Source organism: Thermobia domestica, chromosome 16 (assembly GCF_964235325.1).
Source record: "Thermobia domestica chromosome 16, izTheDome1.hap1.1, whole genome shotgun sequence".
Classification (NCBI taxonomy): domain Eukaryota; kingdom Metazoa; phylum Arthropoda; class Insecta; order Zygentoma; family Lepismatidae; genus Thermobia; species Thermobia domestica.
The window spans coordinates 153,557,438-153,578,869 of record NC_137469.1 but is presented as its reverse complement, the minus strand read 5'-3'; the positions used below and the strand labels follow the sequence as shown (position 1 = coordinate 153,578,869).

General features: G+C 33.8%; 1 protein-coding gene across 1 annotated transcript in view; it reads right to left on the bottom strand.

Moving 5' to 3' along the window:
• The window catches only part of LOC145672659 (uncharacterized), a 115,920-nt gene that overhangs the window by 3,433 nt on the left and 91,055 nt on the right, over window positions 1-21,432 (bottom strand). Inside the window, exons 18-22 of the mRNA XM_081741823.1 lie at window positions 17,772-17,898; window positions 7,794-7,875; window positions 2,121-2,230; window positions 1,643-1,711; window positions 302-470 (exon numbers count right to left, since the gene is read on the bottom strand). Coding sequence (XP_081597949.1) covers window positions 302-470; window positions 1,643-1,711; window positions 2,121-2,230; window positions 7,794-7,875; window positions 17,772-17,898 — 557 coding nt within the window. The remainder of the gene's footprint in view (window positions 1-301; window positions 471-1,642; window positions 1,712-2,120; window positions 2,231-7,793; window positions 7,876-17,771; window positions 17,899-21,432) is intronic.

The window sequence follows — 21,432 nt, the reverse complement described above, 5'->3', positions numbered from 1 at the left end:
CACAAAATTTCCGAGTCAAAACGAAAAAACCTTATTTCTCGCTCACCTCGGCTAGTGGAAAACATGACAATTGGGGTAGTAATATAATTTTCGAATTGGTAACTTTATGAATGACAGCTAGACACTTTCAATATTGTTAGATATGAAGCAAAAGTATATTTTTTGTAATCCATTTATTATTTTCAATGAAGTATCATTCAAGATACTAGCGGGCGGCCAACTATATAGCGATTTATCTCAGATTGAAACTATATACATATATACATATATAATATATAATTTGATTATAGATAGAAGTTACCTAATTTAAAGTCTTCAGTAACACTTCTTCCAATTCCAGGAACGCTTGGAAATACTCTCAAGGTCTCTTTAATACAACGTTCAAGGTATTGCATGTTATTTAAATCTTGCATTGTTGGTGGTCTATTGCTGTCACCAAAAATACTGTAAAGCTCTTCGTACACTTTCTCCTGAAATAATCAAGCGTAAATTTCACGTAAGGAGATATTTTTCATGAGTAAGAGAGTCAATTCTATTTATTATATTATTAGATAGCATTTGAGTTGCAAGTTTTAAAACTTAGTTGAAAGTAAAACTTAGTTGAACTTGCCACTAGTAAAAAATTTTCATGCGTGGATATATTTCTAATTGTGTTTCTTATACTAATTTGCGGAAGCCGAAATCAATGGACTTAACTTTAAACGTATCCATATATTTCATTAGGAAGAAATTGAACTTAAAACTAGATTTTTAAAGTACCACGTAAAGTAAAGGTGTCCACGCTTTGACACATTTCTAACTGCACTTCCTTATAGTAACTTTCGAATCCTGAATCCAATGGAAGTATTTTTAAAAATATACGTCCGTGAGGTGCATAGAAAAGTGATATCATATTTGAGATAATAAATATAAATATGCCAAGTTTGAGGTAATTTTTCTCGTAATTCCATGGTCCGAAAAGTTTCAAAATACTTCTATTGGATTCCATATCTTGAAATTGTTAATAAAAAAAGCGCAATTAGAAATTCATCCAAACGTCGATACCTTTTACTAGTAGTAGTATAGTAAGTCCTTCATTCATCGATGACCATCTTGAAAGCCTTGAAATTTAGCAACATGGGGTAGGCTCATTTTTTGCGTAACTCCTGTAACATCATCAATTTCCTGGTTTTTACACGTTATGAACAACATGCATTGATGCAATCCTCCTTTATTTTCCATTAGGTACTCTGTATTTGTTTTGAAGTTTAGAATTTTGTCCAGATATAAGAATATTCTGTGGAGTGCATTATTAGAAAATGTATTTCAAACTTGTTAATCTGTCACTTTACAAACATGTTTTAACATTATGTATATTGTAATGTAATCTTATGATTTCAAATAATGTGCGCCTCTCTGCTTCCATTATTTCGGCTTGAATTCACAATTAGAGAATATAACACATCCTGCATCGTGGGATCAACTAGAATCAGGAAGTTCTGAACTAAATTCTAGAAAAGAAAATACTACAAGAAACTAAAATTATAATGTATTGTTCCTTTATCCAATTACGTTTAAATGCTAATAAATAATTTATAAATCTTAATAATTTTAAAACTTTATTTGATGAAATACTGTAATTTAAAAGACTTATTTTATTTACCTGAATATCTGGATGGGAACCTAATGCGAACAGTGCCCAGCACATACCTGTTGCGGTTGTATCATGACCCTGAAAAGAAGAATGAATTAGAATTTGAATGTACTATAAGAAATTTTAGTTTATTAATATTCTGATTGTAGTCGTTTAAAATTAGAATGTATTTTTATAGAATTTCAATACCATTTCCCTTTCCTGAATGTTCAATTCTTTGTTTGAGCTAGTACAAAATATTTTACGAAAAAAACAATATAAGGAACTAACTAATTGTAATCTGTATGTACTTTTAGTTTCTTGTTCATGTAAAGATTTTAGATACTTTTGCTTTTGTATTTTAACAAATACAGCAAAAGTGCAATAATATGATGCATTGATGGTACAATATTCAGAATCTAATACACGTATGAATACGAAAATATCATATCAAATTTGATTGTTCAAATGAGAGATTAGCATTATTTCGTATTCGTTTTAATAATACCTCAAACATAAATGTATCAACTTCTTCTCTCAGCTCTTGGTCAGTCAACTTAGTTCCATCTTCCGAAGCATCTAATAACAGATCAAGAAACGCCTTCCTTCTTTTCACTCCTGAAGGGGAAAAAATATTTTTAAGTAAATTCATTAAATAGTTTGATGGTATACTTGTATATTGGTAAATCGCAGTCCAAAATATTTCCAGATCTGTCACCAACTAATTTTATATTATTATTATTTTCTACTAATATTCTTATTCAGTATTAATCTATATCTATATAAATAAAAATTATTGTAATACTGTGTGACGGATAATTCATTCTAGACCACTCTACCGATTTTGATGACTGTTAGTATAAGAGTGACCCTGACCTAACTTTGTATCACATTTTAGACATGGAGGCAAAAAAGTTGAGACTGGAGTGCACAGGGACTGACATGTAAAAATAATCGAATATTATTAATATTAGTGACCAGTTCATGGTTTTCGTAGTCCCTGACTAGTAACTCCAGATAATGTTTAAGACCAAGTTCAGACCTCATGAAGTGTGGTGTGGGCATGGGTGAGGAGTGGGGTGAAAAGAGGTGATATTGCATACTTTTATAAGTACACTTTTATTCAAATGAGGATTCTAAAGGGCGATAGGGCTTAAATACTTCCATAAATTATTCTCCCCGTGTGAGGAACGAACATTTCAGTTAGTCCAGTATAGTTATAAATTTACTTTGTGTTGTGCCAAATATCAAGTCAAATATTATTTTTGTTGAAAGTAATTCATTTGCACAAGCACTAACTTGTTGAAAGAAGAAATTACAGTATCCTCTATCTATTACCTTTTCACTCTATAGATCACTGTCAGAACGGGGAGTGCTTGGTTTCCAAATTCGGCTTTAATAGAGACATTAGGTGAAGATGGAACATATTACTGGGACGTTTAATTGTTTTCAGAAAACCACTTCTCTCTATCTATTACCATTTTTATTCTATAACAACCAACGTTAGAACGGAAATAGTTGACTTCTGCCACTTCCGATTTTAATAGAGATATTACAGGTTAGATGGAATATTTTCTTAGTACACTTAATTGATTACAGAAAATATATTTTAGCTATCTATCACAGGTTTTGTTCTATATTGATCAACGTTAAGACCGCAATTGGTTGATTTCTACAACTTTTGCTTCCAATAGAGGATTAACAGACAGGGTGGTACCTATTCTTACAACGTTAAATCGATTAAAAACCGCTTCTTGTTATCTCTTAATGTTTTAGTTCTATGTATATCAGTAGTGAAACTAGAAACTGCAGAGAATAATTCCAATTTTAGTAGAGAGTTAAGATAGAGATTAATGTATTCTTGTGACACTTAATCGACTGCAGAAAACAACTTCACACTATTGCCTTTTCTGCTCTATAGTGATCAATTCCAAAACAGGTAGTGGCTGATTTTTTTCCACTTTCGGTTTGAATATTCCTAACTTTGACTGTCTACATTCAGAACAAGTATAGAGGTGATTCGTCAGGTACTTCTTTAGACCTTTTGTCTCCCGGAGGGATGCACATATGGAGAAGAAAATATAGCTTATAAAGAAGTTTTGGTTAGGAATTGTATTTCTAGGCTTTCGGCATTTATGGCCACGTTAGGCTTTACGTAGGCCTACTGTGAGGCATGACGTCCTCGGTGATCAGACTATCGGGAAAAAGGAAAGAAATAAAAGATTGAAGGACGGAAGCAGCCTAGGACCTGTATTTCAGGAACTATCGCGGCATTTGTCTGGTGTGAATGAGAAACACCCAGGAAAACCTCACTCAGGATGATTGGCCTTAAAAAGCTTTTACAATTTCCGACTGAGTTTCCCCATCAGGAATCGAACCCAAGACTGCTCGCACCAAGGAATTTTGGTAAATCAAATTTCTTGAAAATCAACTTTTAATCGTGATAACCAGTTTGTTGATATTTATGTGCTAAAAAACTAAAATAGTTATTTTTTATGTGCTAAAAATGAAACATTTTTGTTAAATATTAAAAAATATTTAACAAAAAAATATCAAGCTATAGTATGAAAAAACGTCCAAAATAAAAAACATAAATACTGGTTCTCGCCAATAGCTGCTATATATATCAGATGTCAACATTCCATGGGCATTGCAATGAATAATTAACGTCTTTTTCAAATTGTCCATCGTAAAGCCATGCCTATTGTCACGGAAAATGCCTTATATTGAGAAAAGGAACGTTCTACATCACACAATGTTAACTTCGCGTATCACCATCAACTTTACTTGTTTTTCGGCATTCCAATAGTTCAGATATTTTACATAAGGTTTTATAACCAATCTTTTTCTCAAACAAATCCTTAATGTTTTTTCTTATGACTTCAGCTTTTGAAGCAGAAAGAACATTCAGCTTTCTTTCAACGCATTGCACTTCGTTAACTCAAGTACTAAATAAGTCTACCGTAGTATCTAGTTTCTTTATAAAGTGAGTCAAGAAACCAGAATTATCAGATATGAAAGACAAATCACATTTCAAGCCACTGTCATTTACCAAATTTTGAATAATTTCAATGGATAAAGCATTGTCTGGATTTAGTTTAGTTACTACAGATACAAATCCTTCAAAATTCTCAGCGTAAAATAGTACTGCATTACGCCAGGCACCCCATCGTGTGATTACGGGTGTTGGAGAAAGTGAAAGATCGGGATTTGTTTCTTCGAAAAGTTGAATTCTAGTTGGCGATTTTACGAAATATTTTTCCCACTTGTCACTAGTCTACTTTTGGATAAAGGGTTAGGATGTTTTCACAGTCAATGCAGAGCGTATACGACACATGTCATGTGAATTATATTAGGGTAGCCTAGAGAAAGAGCTTCACCAGCTTTCTTCATATAAGGAGCTCCATCAGGCAGAGCAAACTGTTGTCATATTTCACATAATTCGGTCACAAAATGTGCCAAGATTTATAATAACCTGACAATTGTCACGTGATTCGTAGCTGAAAGTTTTTAAAAGGCTAGCAAGAAATGTTTGGAAATTATTTCATCATTTTTCAGTGCACCTACAATAAAATTTCTCCCTTTTCTAACAGTAACAGAATAACTAGTTGCATCAATGCTCACACAATTTTTTTTTTTTAAGTTTTCACATACGGAGCTAATGTGTGTTAATGCTTCTTCATAGCATTTAGATAGATAGTTTCTCCGAAGCACTGACTCATCTAGAGAACTTACGTTCGTATATTTGGTAAGAAAATTTCGGGCTCGAGATTGTTTATCATATATAGGGGTATGTCAGCATGTCATTATGTATCCTATTCTTTTCTCGATGTTAATTTTTTTCTAGAGAAAGAAAAGAATAATTCATGGTGAAATTTAGAATAAAATAATTGAAAATTATGAAAAATATGAATTCATTACAAAAATGTCCAAAATATTTTACATAACTTTTTTCAAAAAATATGTAGTTTTATGTGAAATAAATTTGTAATTTACACTCGCAGACTCTTAATTGGGATAAGAAACTTTTGGTCTTGTACGTGTTTGGAAACACTTTTTTTTAATATTAATCTAGGCCTTAGTGATGGAAAAATTTGAGCTGATTATACTCTTGCTCATATTCGATTTTCATTTATGAATATAATAACTTATACACTGTTCTTGCTCGTTTCTATTTTAATTGATAATCGCAGATAAAAGTAACGAATTATATTAGTACATGGATATTATGTAGACCCATATAGATGGGTGAAAATATAACGGTATGTGACATTTAAATCAAAATTGAGGTAAGTTCGTAAATTACAATCATACAAAATAGTGTTCGTGTGACAAGATCTAAGCAAAATATATTTATTTGCAAGAGATATGATTGTTTATAATCAATCAGATATGATTGTATGTACGTTTGTAAGAGATATGATTGTATTTTCTTAATAACACTCGTAGGATGAACCAATTTAGAACTCATTTTTCTCGAAGATTTATGCACTTATACCGTTATCGTTTTCAGTCATTCATATGAGAATTAAATTTCACATTAAAAGATTATACTTTAAAACCGATGTTATATTCTACACATTTTTTTTTAAAAAAAAGTATATGATCAAAATATGTTTTATTTTATTTTTCAGGTAATTATCTATCAATGGTGTTGAGTACGATGGTGAATAATAATTCCGCAGCATGAGTAAGTATACATCAAACACACCACAAATGTATTTTGTTTAAACTACAAATTTGTGTTTTATTGTCCTAAAAGAAGAAAATAATAGTCGCGAAAGCGCAGTTATAGAAAATAGTCTCTTTGTGTGTGGATGGAAAATCAATTCAATCACTTGATGTTAAAAGGTCGTATGTGAAGAAACAAAATTACTGAGAAATAACAAAGACTTCTTTCCAGCACTAAGTTAGGTATAAGAAGATCATAATAATGATGATAGTTTGCACGCACATAGTTGCTAACTGTTCGTCGGTAAACTTCTAAATCTTTGAACTTTATAGTTAATCAAGGGGGAAATAGTACAAGTTGAACACATCCCCTCTTTTAACAAAAACACGTGAAAGAAAGATTTTATACAGCTATACACTAAGCTACATTTGGAGACACTGCTGTTAAAATAATGATAATAGTGTCATATTGATTTGAGAATTATAATTCCTGGAAAATAGTCTGAATCTTTTCTAGCATGCAGTAAAGCATTGTCTCACAGCATGATGTACATTTGTTGAGTAAACAGATATTCTTAAGGTGGTGTCGAGTATACTTGAAACCTTGAACTCTCTATTCTTGTGACCGAGAATGTTCGGAACTGGCACTGGTTACTGTGGCACATGCAGTAAATGTTAGTCCAAACTGTTTTGAGGCAGCAATTTTGATGTTAAAACGTAGTACTAATCTAGCTTCGTGTTGAGGTGTACTTTGGAATGTTCTGATATTTATACAGGTTTAACATTTTATCTGTTTTAGAACAACAAGCATCCCCCTTTTTGATAAGGGAGGATGATGTGAAGATAGCACGTATAATTATTTAACGAGCGTATGAAACACATCCTAATACATGAAATTACTCACCTAGTAGTGTCTCTTCCAATTTTCCTTCTTTCCCATATTTTGAATGAATCACTAGGTCATATTTCTTTGAAGGCAGGCCATAGGTTAAGTTCTTTCTACAACTTGTTGCGACATTGTATTGTTGTGTCTCAACAGTAGTACTTCAACTTGTATCTTAACTTTTATTGGTGCTTAGGTTACACGATAAACGTTGAAGTGCCACTGTTGAAAGACAAGAAGACAATGTAACAACGCGTTGTAAAAAGGAGTTAAGCTATTGTGTGTCTCCGTAGAAAAATATCAAAATGATTCATTCGAAATATAAAGAAGAAAAGCTGGAAGGAACACTAGTGGGTGAATAGTTTGATTTACAATAAATATATTTGAGAGACACAGAAGTAATATTTTTAATCTTTCAGCACATACTATATACTACACATCGTATTTCGTGGATTAGATAGTTATCCATAAAATTGTAATACTAATGTTGTCATGTGCTTGGTTATGTATCATTGGATAAATGACAAAATGGAAATTTAGTGTAATATATGGAGCGATTCTTGTTTCTGTTTCATTATCCAGACTTTGTATGGTTTCTTACTTACATTCAAATACTAATAAACTTACCAATAGTAGAATCATTTTCCTCAGTTTTTCTCTCTTCTACGTGACACTGTTTTCTTCGTTCTTCTTTTCGTTCTTTTATAACCTAGAAAGAAATAACATAAGTTACAAATAGATAAAGTCAAAGGGAAGTGCCGTAGGTATTTGTAAGTTTACTTTTTCAGAAAAGATGCTAAAATAATAAAATTCATGATAACGAATAAATTTACAGACATACACCAACATTTTTCATCTATAATAGCAAGTAGAAATCTACATCTGATGTCGAAACTGATACAAGATTTTTTTTTCTTTTTTAAGTTTGTATTGGACCGATTTTGAAGGGTACTTACCTTACAAGAAATCTTGCCGCCACCAACAATGATGTTATATTGCACTTTCAGTAAAGTATAATATCGATAGACATTGAAATTGCCAAAGCAAACTTCACCAAAGCCCTTGCAAGGGAATTCGATTCCACTACTACCTGGAAGCTTTCCAGAAACCAGTGAGGGTGCGTGTAAGCCGATGTAGGAGACATTCTGTCAACAAGCCAGAGTCGCACAAATCTCCTGGACTGATATCAGAACGTTTCAGAGGAGTATCGTAAGACAGAATGACACAAATTTCTATTTCTTATTCTATTTCCTGATTAAAATCCTGAGGTGCTCTGGTGGTGTGACTTGAATTCTTGTATCGTTTCTCAATTCGTTGGTGCTCAGACTTTATAATTGCGATATGCCAATCCAAACGATAGATGGGATAATGGATTCTTGGAAGTATCTTGCATTCACTTTCATATTTTTATCAACTTTGCGTATCAGCAACTTCCGTGCATAACTGCATCTAATAGCAACCATAAAGAAAGAACCCCCGTAAGAAACTTTCCTGCCAATGACGAGCAACAGGGTTGAACAAGAAAAAAAAAAAAATACTTATTTTAAATTGTATTTCTGATAATGTGGAGAGTTATCTTTTGATGTGAAAAAGACAAAAAAGAAAAAAAAGAGTAACCAGACAATGCTTTGAGGTGCTGCAAGTGCGATAAAAATTCATAAATTGGGCATTTCTTGTTCTATTTCAGTCTCTTTCACTGTTCTTTTATTGACACTTTAATATCTTAGCTGTAGATATAACTTTTTTTTATTAAAGAAACAAACTTTTTCGTAGAGAGGAGTAATAAAAAATATCCTTACTATATTATACCTTGGTATAAAGTAAGTTTTCGGTTTTAAAAAAGTCGATCTGCTGCACATTTTTCGTTTATGATTTAATATTTTAGACTCACCATAAATTAAAATCTCTATCTCCTCCATCAAAACAATTGTTTCATCAATAAATAGACACAACAGGTAAACGAAGATCTTTATAGTGCAAATAGAAAACTAAAAAATGCTGAAATAGAACAAGTAATGTCATATTTATGAAACTACCGTACCTACAGGACCTCTAATCATGTTTCTATTATCCTAAAATTTTATCCTAAAAATTGTGGAAAATATATTCTTTTTCACATCAGAAAGCAACTTTCTTGCAGTATTATATATAATTTTCTTTTAAAAAGAATATATTTTTGTTCCACTCTAGCGAACAATTTTAACACCCCTTGGGAGCACTGTTACGTTATGTCAGCGCCCAAGTGTGGCTACCAGCAGAATAACGGATTGTTACATTTGTTTATCATTTGCACCCAGCCAGGTGCTTTTCATATAGTTTCTTGCAGTTTGTGTCTCATTCTGAAATCTCGCAGAGGGTGGTAGGTTGTACTCATGGACCTTATGGATGCACCTGAGTTAGAATCTCATACGAATGGGTGAGTTCAGAAGTGAAAATACCAAATTGAATCGCTGGCCCATTCCACATTGGGTTAGTGGATTTTCCTGGTACACCAAAGGGCGGAATTCCTGCAGCACTCCGGATGTTACTTTCTTTAGAGCCCTTTTCCTCATACATTTCGAGAGTGACTATTACATGACGGGCTTCTGATTTGTATAACGGGATAGAATAACTTTATGTTTTAAATAAATGAAAAGTTATTTTAAGTCGTATAATAGATCAATCTCTAAAGTAAGTTTATTATAATTGAGATTTTCAACTTTTGATACATATCCACAAATACATCGGAATAATTATAATACTTTAGCAAAAATTGTTTAACAACTGACTTCTCAATTTTAATCTGTGGTTGGTATTTAAGCTTACTTGTTATTAAAGCTGTAACAAGAAATTTGGGTATGCACAGCATATTTATTCCACCATTCAAACCCAAACATAATGGCAGGAGATCAAAACTAGGAAAGAAGGGAGTTCATTCTTCATCTATTATGTCAGTAACATTCTTCCAATTCCTCGCGGTTTTCCGTCGTTGAATATTTCCTAATAATTCGTTTGAGTTTATAATTGTCTTGTTATTCTTAAAAGAAAAAATACGCTTGCAACGTTAACGTTAGAATAAAAGTACCGTTTTTATTTACGATCTAGTATGGCTTTAGTTTAAGAATATCCAAGTTCATACAATAACATTCTTATTATTTCTAGAACGTTCCGAACATAAAATTCACACTAACGTCTCCTTGTAAACCAGTGGATTGACGCTGAATGTCGTTGTTTCTGGAATGAACCCGGCCGGGAATCGAACCCGGCTCTCACATGCCAAAGGTGCGTACGATGAATCTGGTGTCGGAAATGTTTGGCTTTGTCCGTCCGTACGTCTCTCGACAGGTATCAGAGCAAAAACAATAAGAGATATCGAAGTGCGTTTTCTTGCTATCGATTTAGCGTCCTAAGAATAGGTTCCATTTGCTCCGCTAACACTCTGTTAAAATCAGAAGTTGTTCGAATTAGTAATTTCTAGTTTCAATGTCTGTCACCATAGAACAAAAACGGTAACGGATAGCAAGAAACGGTGATTTTGTAAATGATTTAGCGTCTCAAACCAACATAACATGACTATCCCTAACACTTTACCACAATCAGAAAATGGTTCAAATTTAATATTATTTCCAGTTTCGATATTGATTTCCACAGAGGAAAATCTGTAAGAGATATGGAGATGCGGCTGTGTGAAATCGATTCATCGTTTCAAGAATAGGTTCCGTCTTCTTCAAAAAAAGCCTCTATTTAAACCAGAAGGAATTCAAATTATCAATTTCTGGTTTCAACATTTATCCCCATAGAACAAAATGGTAATAGATAGCGGCAAGCGATTTTCTGGAATCGTTTCAGGATGTCAAAAACACATACCATCACAACTCGTAATGCTTTACCGAAACCAGAAAGCTTGACAACAGAAAATAGTTGATCATTTTTTGCAAGTAAAATCGACCTGAGCTACGAATTTGTAAAATTATCCAGTCTTAAGGAATGGAACGATGTGTTAAACTTGTTACAGAGTTCGCCCGAAAAGTGAACTGAGATTACAACACAGATGGCTATACTAAAGCAACTTTGCAATCTTTGATGAATAAATTAGACCGAAAATTGTATTTCAAGATGACGTCCTTGACTGGTAATGGTGAAATAGTATAATTTAACATACTTTAAATGATTGGATGTTAGGAAGGACGTGAGTAGAGCTTGAATTGCTGCCAGCTCCACTTGGTGTTATCTGTATAATTTTAGCAAAAGTAATTTTGAGAAATGGGTGAAAAACTTCAAACTAATGCTTTGAACTCAAATATAAATATATATAATTAAGTCTCTAAAACAAACATGTAAAATAAAGATGGTCTTTTAAATACAAACGTGCGCTTTTTTAAAAGTATGAAATTCACTAACTTCAGGGCATATGCGTTAACTCTAAATGCGCTAGTACAATTTTAAAAATATTTTTACCACTATCGAGTGCTAAAATAAACTAACGTTACGCTATTAAAAGTCTAAAACCTAAATCTATAAAATTTTGAGCGTTAAAGCAATATACAGTTTTTGGTCATTCTTTCAACCTTTAGGTCAACCTTTAAAGATAAATTGTAAGAATTATTTTTTTCTTTATTTGGATGTGATATCTCCCCACTATGGGAACTTAACGTTCTCCCCACTCTTTTCGACCCACCCCAACGTATGTACCGTTGCACTGGCTAAAGGTGCTAGAAAACTGGTTATAATAACACTATATTTTATTATGCAATTTAGTTTGTTCAATTTATATACGCAAATTTACCTGAAATAACAAAATTGTAATACAGTCAAAAAATAACTAGCGCATTAAAAGAACATTATTATATCTTACGTGCTATTTTTTATAACATTTTATTATTCTATGTTTTATTTATTCACTAGTCCACTGTTTCGTCGCCACATGGAAAAGTTATTACCAGTGAACTAATGATGATAGCACACTGACACTAATATTGACGTTTTACTTTTTCAAAGTCAGATAACTGGGTAAATATATTTAATTATCAGCTTCTTATAATAAACATTCTTATCTATATGTTTTACTGAATAAAATACTTTTTATGAACTGTGTAATTTAATAGAACAAATTCTCCTTAAAGCTCTGGACGTTTGACAATTTAACATTCTCTTAATTTGTAGTTAGTTGAGACAGAAATGCTTTTCTCTTTACAGACTATGCTTTCGTATGACTTGAATAATTGAAAGAGGGAAAAAAGGATAAATGAAAAGTTCCCTATCATAGATACGGTTTCAGGCAGTTTAGGCAAACAGAAAATATAAAACACAATAAATCAACTATTTGCAGTGAATTGCTGTTCATGCAACCCTTACTGGAATGATCAGATGAAAATAGAGTGCTCTCTGTTCCCTACTCAGCGGGACTTTCCGAAAAATTTCCTTCCTTCTTCAAATTGTCAGAGCAGAGAGAGGGACTAAATATAGAAACAACCAAACTATACAGCAACGTTTCTTTGCTTCATTGATATAATATAAAGCTGTAGTGAATGGAGCACTAATATTTTTTCAGTGCTCACAGATTCCCTGCATGTTGATGGAATTGAGTTGGAAACCAATATAGAGTATACGTAACGATTTCTTTACGTTACTAGTTCATATTTTAGTAGTGTTTGTATATATATATATTACAGTGTTTGAGAAATGATTCAATAAATTATGATTTTCTCTGAACCTTAAGCTTTGGTTTCTCCCAAACTTTAAGATAAGTCTTACAACAACTTTTGATTCATCTTTTTCGTTCTTCTCAAGTAAACTTTTGAAAACTTTTCTGGTTGTTGCAGAGGTAGCATGAGTCTCACAATTTGATTTCAGTGTCTATAGAATTCGGTTTGTGTTTTATGTTAAGTGTAAACTTATGCACATCGACACATTTAATTTTGTTTAATTTCGAGGTAGTATCGAGCTCATTGTAGACATGTACACAACTTTCCTACATCTGTATTACACTTCATTCATTTACAGTATCATGTTTACTTGTTTCTTTCATTTGCAGTCAGTTGCAACGCTTTCAGCATTGTGGGAAGACTACAAGGTGGATGCAATGCAGTGCTACATTCTTGTCGCTCTGGCGCATACGTTATTTTGGTCGCAGACGTGGCCAGCGAGAGTCAGATGAACTTTTAACAAGCGCTTGCTCGCTGGTATCTTACACGCAAACTTCTCTTCTATTTATAATGATCTTCAACGAAGTAAAAATTTTAGTACAAACAATAATTATATAAATGTAATGTAATCAATGCTTAAGCTAAGTGAATTCAAAGGAAGATATTTACAATAGCAAAAGAAACAGCAATATCAGTTCATAAATTTATTAAACACCTTTGAAGCTTGAACAAGCCAATACTACTCACTACATTTTCTGCTTTTCTCATTCTTTTCTTTCTTTCTTTTCTTTTTTTTTCTTTTCTTTCTTTCTTTTCTTTTTTAAACATCTGAAGTAATACACTCGAGTATGTATAGGCCTGAATAATCTATAACACAGTGTGTCGTTAATGCATTTCATGATTACATATTTATGTATGCTCAAGTATATTTTCGTATCACATTAATCGGTTTTGATTTACTATTATTATTACTTTGCTTGAAAGAGAATTCTTTACTGATGACCCCATTTAAATGTTGAGAATATCTCAAGAGGGAATTCATGGTTTTCGTAAACAGAAATGCACGTACGTGTATTTTCGTTATGCTTGGACAGTTTTTTATAAAGAGGTTGCTCCCACATAAGTTTCGTCAGAATCTCAGGGAGGTTAAAAACTTTATTGAGCAGGGACGCACCTATTTAATAGTTTAAACATCGTTTTTATTTCTGGTTTATAAAAAAAAAAACATCTTATTTGAAGTCGCTGATCGCTTATTTATAGAATTTGTAACAAATAAAAATTTTTATTTGTTTTTTATTTTTATTTGTTACTGTACTTATCCAGAGCCATGGAGTTTGTTCAATAGAATTTGTATTTAAACAAAAGGTTTGTTGAAACGGACAGTTCTCTGAATATTAGTGTCAAAATTTACGCCGTAACAAACTGTATTATTAAACATTTGTACGAAATAAAACGTTACACATACTATTGTGTTCTAAAAATATATATAAAGAGAATATCTATAATATATATATAGGATAGCTATACAAAGCACCTCAAACAAAGAAATTGCAACTTGGCTATTTGAGTTGAGTTGATTTTGAGTTTAACGTCCCGTTCAGCAGCGAGGCTATATGAGACGTGGACCTACTGATTAACGTGGAATCCGAACCACATGAGCTCCCGCCGGGAATCGAACCCGGGTCTCCCACGCCAAAGGCGCGTACGCTAACCGCTTACTTGACTATTTCAAGCAAGAAACAAAGTACTAGGCGTAGGTGAAGACGATGTAGGGGTGTTACAGCTAGACTAGAAAACATATAAACCATAAAATTACATAATTTTCTTAATTTTCTTGATAAGTTTTCTGTCCTGGTGGACTAAAGAAGACAAAAGATAAATGAAAGTGAATGATTATGTGGAATTTGGTGGAATGAGAATGCGGGAGTACCCCGAGAAACTCACGGACACGATGTTGTCCGCTACAAACTCACTTGACCGAGAAGCGGACCAGTATCCCTTTCACCAGAGGTGAGCCTTCTGCCACTGAGCCACCGTGCTTCCTTGATTCGTTGAGAATCTATCATATTTTTAAATTTACTGCATTCATTCTTAATTTTGTAATTCTGGAGGGGGCCCCTAAATATGTATGTGTATAGGTAATTATCCAAAGTTATGATTAAAATGAACAAAAATTTCAAAATCTGAGTGTAAAAATGTCCCGACAATGTCGCCCTGACATGGTAGGTGGATGCTTTATTCTCTTGATCTAATACATTGTTATATATCTTTGTAACCGTTAATCGTTATTACGAACCTTCCATGCGTTAGATAACTTGAAGTGCAACTTCCCGTTTTAGCACAAAGGCTACAGGGAATGCAGACCTCCAGAGTGAAATGGGATCTGAACTACTTTAACGCGTTCAATGCTCTCCATTTGAATTACTCGAAGGAGGTAAGCCTCCTAGATCATTGTGCCTCCCTTCTGGAGTTACATGCCTGCCTCTGTGGGGAAAATGTTGTCTCAATATCTTATATAGAAGGAAATTATAGAAATGATAACCTCTGTCGGTTCCCCTCCCTCATGATTTCGAATCCGGGTCTTGGCTCAAATTTCGTCTTTTTAAATCGTACTATTGGATTTTTGTATGCTCAATCAACACAAGCTACTGTAGCCCTAGATACTATTATTACGTACTATTAATACTAAAAAGGAACTACATAATGAAATCGCTTTTTTATAATTTCATTTAACATTGCATTTATTTATTACTTTTATGTAAAACTTACCTTTTTTACGTTTATTTTGCACTGTCACCTGCAAGCTAAAATCCATTTCTGGAGACATTCCCCTCTTTTTGAGGAAATCTAAAGTATTTTATATTAGTTCCCTTAGTTTTTCTGTAATAATTACTACAGCCGTACACTGCACAGTTAGGCATTTTCGATATCATTTAAAAGAACAAAGTAACAAAGAATTTCCACTTGTCACTTAAAGCCGCGCCTTTTCCCGTTGTCTCTTGCAAACCAGATGACGTCACAGCCATGACAGCGCTCCAGGCGACATGCGCATGCAACCACCTTTTAGTCTTTCCACCATGGCTTTCAGTATAAACTTCGATATCAGTCCTTCAGGTTTGTTGATATGTATCCAAACTCCTTGTTCAATACATATTTTAAATGGTTTGATATTTTTCAGTTATTCCTTGATTTCTATTTCTTAATATTTATTGAAGTAGTCGACATTATATTTTATTACTTTTCTGTTACAATACGTCACATATATAATATAAGCCCAGTATAAGTTGCAATATCTTCCATGTGCACGAATTGAAGGAACATATATTGAGTGCACGGGATTTCTATAGGTTTAAACACTTTTAATCAGAAAATTATCACAATTTTCATGGGAAATTCTCAATCTTATACCCGCAAATATCCAAAAGATTTTGAAGAAACATTTTAAGATTATTTTATATTAAAGTTGTTAAGGTATTTTCGAAGTTAAAACTAAACATTCTAATCTTTGAAAATCCCAATCTGCTTGAAAAGAAATTGACTTCCATAAAGCTTAACTATTGCTGCGGTTCTTTATTCAATTTAAACTTCAATTATTTGAGTGGTTTCATAAACTTTAAACCCAATTCATGTTCGAACGACACGAAATCTGTGATCTTTTACCGCCTCAAGGTAGGCATATGTAGCCTAAGTATTAAATATTGTATATTTAGTAGTTTTTTTTCTTGTTGGCCATTTAAACCTATCGCTCATTCCAATAGGTATGTTTGTTCATCGTGTTATTTCTATTTTTTTATAACGGTATGGTTTCCTTAAGAGTATTTGTAACCTTAAGTAGATACTAGATTGTACTATTAATCAGATAACTCTCCACCTGACGGTTTCCTTATTGATTCTTGGAAATTCAGAAATGCTTATTTGACTACTAAAATATTAGGGGTGATCAAATATAAATCAGTCTTCTGTTGAAACAAAATTCATAGTCTCCGCCTTTACTTATACATTTTTTCCAACGTTTCGATAGGTTTTTGATGCCATTGTCGTAGGATGAAGCTGGGCGTGTAGCCAACTAGTTGCGCACGAAGGTTTTCAATTGATCGTTGGTTCAAATCGCTTACCTCCAAGTGCTTCTTTGAGGAGTCCAAACAGGTGAAAATCGCATGGCGATAAGTCTGGGCTGTACGGTGGATGCGAAAGCGTTTTCCAGTGCATTGTCACCAGTTTCACCTTTGTGCTCATCATTCACCAGCTTGGCAACCCACTGAAGTGTGATTTTGTGGAAGCCCAACTGCAGTGTGATGACTGATTGGAAACTTCCATGACTCACACTAAGTTCTGTTGCAATTTGAAGCACAGTGACGTAGCGATCCAGTTCAATAAGCTCACGAACACATGCCATGTTGTCTTTGATCACTGGTGCGAGGATGACGAAGGTGAACTTCATTTGCAACACGTGCACGGCCTTTCTTGAATTCGTTACACCACACCTTCACTCTTGTTCAGAAAAGGGTAACATTCCTGAACGGTACTTGCAGTCTGCGGTAAATTTCGGCCAATTTGACGATTCCTGGGTGAGAAAATTGAAATTTTTGCTTTGCGCAACAGACTCTGACACACTCTTCTCACTCACAGTGAACACTATTAAACGAAGCATTTAACAAGCAGACCGTTCTGCTTTCTGACTCTCGGTAGCCTCACCTGCAGACCGCACCTGCCCAATCACACCCAGCTATCCGTTCCGATGCTTGTTAGCCAATCAAGGCTCGTTCATATTTGATTCATCTACGTAACATCAGGTCTGAAAGAGTTACGAGGTAATTTGCCTGCGTAATTTATTCAAAACTAGTACTGCAATTAGAATGAGTCACAATCAGGTGTCTCTAGACCTTAGTCTCCTTGTCTCCTTGATTTCTACATATAACTTATCCCAAACTGTTTTTGTTAAATTTTGTTTAAAGGAATAAAGAAAATTATTCATACTTACTGTATTTGTAAAATTGTGCAGCACTTCAAGACTTCGTTTCGCTTTCCTACCAGTTCGAGTAAGATAAAATATCCAATCTAGATGTAGCCAAGGCCGAGCCATTCTGTAAACCATTAATTCACTAAGCCTGAAAGAGATCAAACGCCATATCTAATAATAATAATATTAATATTTCTAAATCAAAAATTTGTTGTGTTATTCATTTTTATTATGTTGTTTCATATTATTTACTATGCAAACTTCACGGAAGGAAAGTGGTTCTCAATTGTATTGTCGCACCTGGTTTAGCTTTTAAAGACCCTACATTTAAATCTAATTAATATCGAATCAACGTGAGAATCGTTGAAATAAACGTCTCTGCACTTTGCGTAAAGCATGGGATCTACTGATGAGCAAGTGGATATGTGGAACATCTCGCGGAATCACATCCAATGAGAATTCAGGCGTAAGACCAGAATAGTGTTGTCTGGTACTTGATAACATCTGATTTTCCCCAGGTATCTAATTTTTGTCCAGTGTTAAACTGGACATATTAATAGCTAACCTCGTCATTTCGTCAGGTAAGAGAGAAATTATTACTGGCGAATTTGAATTATTTACCTGAACGACTACGATGGCGAAGCGTAATCCCACAAGTAGGGTAGGCCCGACAAACTAATAACACGAATAGCACTTAATGTGTCATAAAACGCTTAAAATTATAGTCAGAATTCTATTTTCCTTACTGAGTTGAACGAAAAAAAGACTACCAAATCTATTTATTTTAAAGAACTTTCTTAGCTGTATTTCTAACACTGTTTAGAGTTGAATTTATGTGCATTGTATACATAGTAGTTTTTGTTGTTGTTTAATTTAACAAAAAAGAATGAATATATTAGCAAAAGTAGACGGAAACTAGTCTATTATTATTATTATTATTATTATTATTATTATTATTATTATTATTATTATTATTATTATTATTATTATTATTATTATTATTATTAAACAAATATTTACACTACTAAAACATGCAATATATATTAATGGAATATTCCCATTTTATTCCACTACACATATTTTGAGTGCAGTTCATACTTTCTTCTGTCTGGGACTTGCAGGGGGATGAGGGGAATTTCCTCCTCACTTGCTGCATATTTGAAAATGGAGGGAGAGAAAAAGAAAGTAATCTTACAGTTAGCTGTCAAATTTCTTAGACAAGCGTTTGTTACTTGTGTCTGTCACGTAGAAGTAAGTACAATACTGCATTTAGGTAATGCATCACGTGATAATGACTTCCCTAGAAATGTTAATGCTGAGAAGGAACTTCATTTGAATCAACGCAAGAATTTAAAATTGTATTCTATAGAGTTGCATATTTAAGGGGTGGCTTCCGGGCTTAAGCACTCACCGAAATTTTATCACAACTTTTTATTGTTTTATATATATCATATAATTTTAACATTTCCAGGAATAAGTTAGCAAATACCCTCGAAACAAAATCGTATGAAATGGAAAACTCAACTAAAATTACACACAAATATAATTATTTTATCCTGTACGTTAGCGTTTGGGAAATTTATACATATGTTTAATGTATCATAATTATATTCTACATACTATTATGGACCAGGCCCCATGTAGGAAAAAACTACTCTGCATAACTCCTGAGAGTACATACCTAAATTAAACAAGTCATCTGAGAGAAATCTAATCATCTATATATAAAGTGAAGCTAATAGAAATATGTAATTCTACACAGAAACTTCTTACTCTGTGTTAAGGAAATCATTTTATAACATATTAGCATTGAGAGATGCCTTCAACGCTAAAACTAAACTCCAAGAGGCGAATTTTCGCACCTTCTTAACAATGCGTGCAATCTCCGTGATAATAGCTTTGCACTCTGAGCAGCATAATACGCTTCGCCACTGAAGAAATAGCGTCTGGCTTACAAAAGTCATTGATGTAAGTTTCAACTTATTCTATGGAAGATAGTTACTCTTTAACTACGAGGGAACAGACTTTTGTGCGTATTGCCGGATCGGGAGCCACAACCAGGACACTATGGAACGATTTTTTTTTAGAGTTTTCCGCAATAATAATTAGTTGAAAAATATGAGACTGTCTGATGGAGTGGAAAGCATTTGTACGGCACGTTATTGAGGATCACAATGGTTGTATGGCATAGATAAATGAGACTATAAATGGTGCTGCGAGCATGAGACGTGGAGAGAAAATTATACACATTCTCTTCTGGGAGGGATCCAGCTTCCGTCTGTAAAATTACGACTGTTCCATCCACGTTTTATGGTACTACGCCAACAGGCTAAACAGGGGCTATATCTCGCATTGCTGCACCGGTACGGAACCGAGTTATGGTATGAAACTCAATGGATTACGTGTTAGGTCACCTCTAGTACATATTAACAGACATTTAAGCAATTATGGAATATTTACTTCAGCTCCTACTTGGATCTACTTTCCAACAGAATAACTTTCGACTTACGTTCCACACTACCTGATTGGACACCATGTTGTACTAGGCCTACTTCTTTCGCTAATGCTTTCACTTGGTCTGTCAACAACTGAACAGTTTGGTCTATGATTGCTTACCACCTAGTACACTGGAGAATTACCCGAGCTACAGTTGATAAGCTTCATATACACATGACTTGATATTCCTCGGGGCCGCGGTGGTTCAGTGGTAGAGCGTTCCCCTCTGGTGCTTGGGGTCCCGGGTTCGATCCCAGTTCCCGCCAAGTGAACTTTATGGTGGACAAACACCGTGTGCGTGGGTTCTCCCGTTCCCTCCCACTTTCTTCATCCCACCATTTCATTCATCACTCATCATCACCGTCTCCTTTAGCCTAACCGGCATAACCGGGACGTAAAACTCAAAGATTTCATTTCATTTTTTTTTATATACCTCACGAGGACAGTAATGTTTCACCCTCTGTAAGTCTCGTCTTCTCGTTATATTGAAATTCGCAGAGTCGCAGGCGCTATTGTGTAACTTCCTGATAACATTTCGCTTGGTTGTAACACATCACATAGAGCGGGAAGTGTAGTGACTCACATTTACCGCTTTAGTTATTTGTCTGACATTTTTGGGGTTTGATACGTCCTCTCTTTTGGATATTGTATTTTTAATGTTAACTTTTGACATCTTATACGTAATTGCATGGTTAAGATACGGGTAATCACAAGATTTACAGAGTCTCAATCTTCGTAAGTTACGTTAAGGTAAGTCTTATAGAAAATGAACATGGAGTTGGAAATTGTAAACCTTTGTATCGAATTGTGTATCACTTTGTTATATTTTTCTCACTTGAATAAAAACAAGCCAAAACTGAACGAAAATACTATGTAAGATAAAATTTAGGTCACAACATAAGGAATTGTGCATATTCGTATTTCTACTCTTACAAGGAAGTGCTAGAAGTAGTAAGCAGGGATCCGCATGTGTTATATATCGTTGGAAAGGTTACATAGAGTACACCTCACATGTGAAATATCTGCCTTAAGTGGGGCCTGTAGGGGGCGTGGCGACTTTTCGAAGATTAAAACAAGGCACACTGCAAAACACAAGAAAAGTGGAGAAAATAGTAAGCTATGATATAATTGTTTTGAGACGTTTTATATATAGGTTTAAAAGTTAGCTGAAGACGAATCTGACATC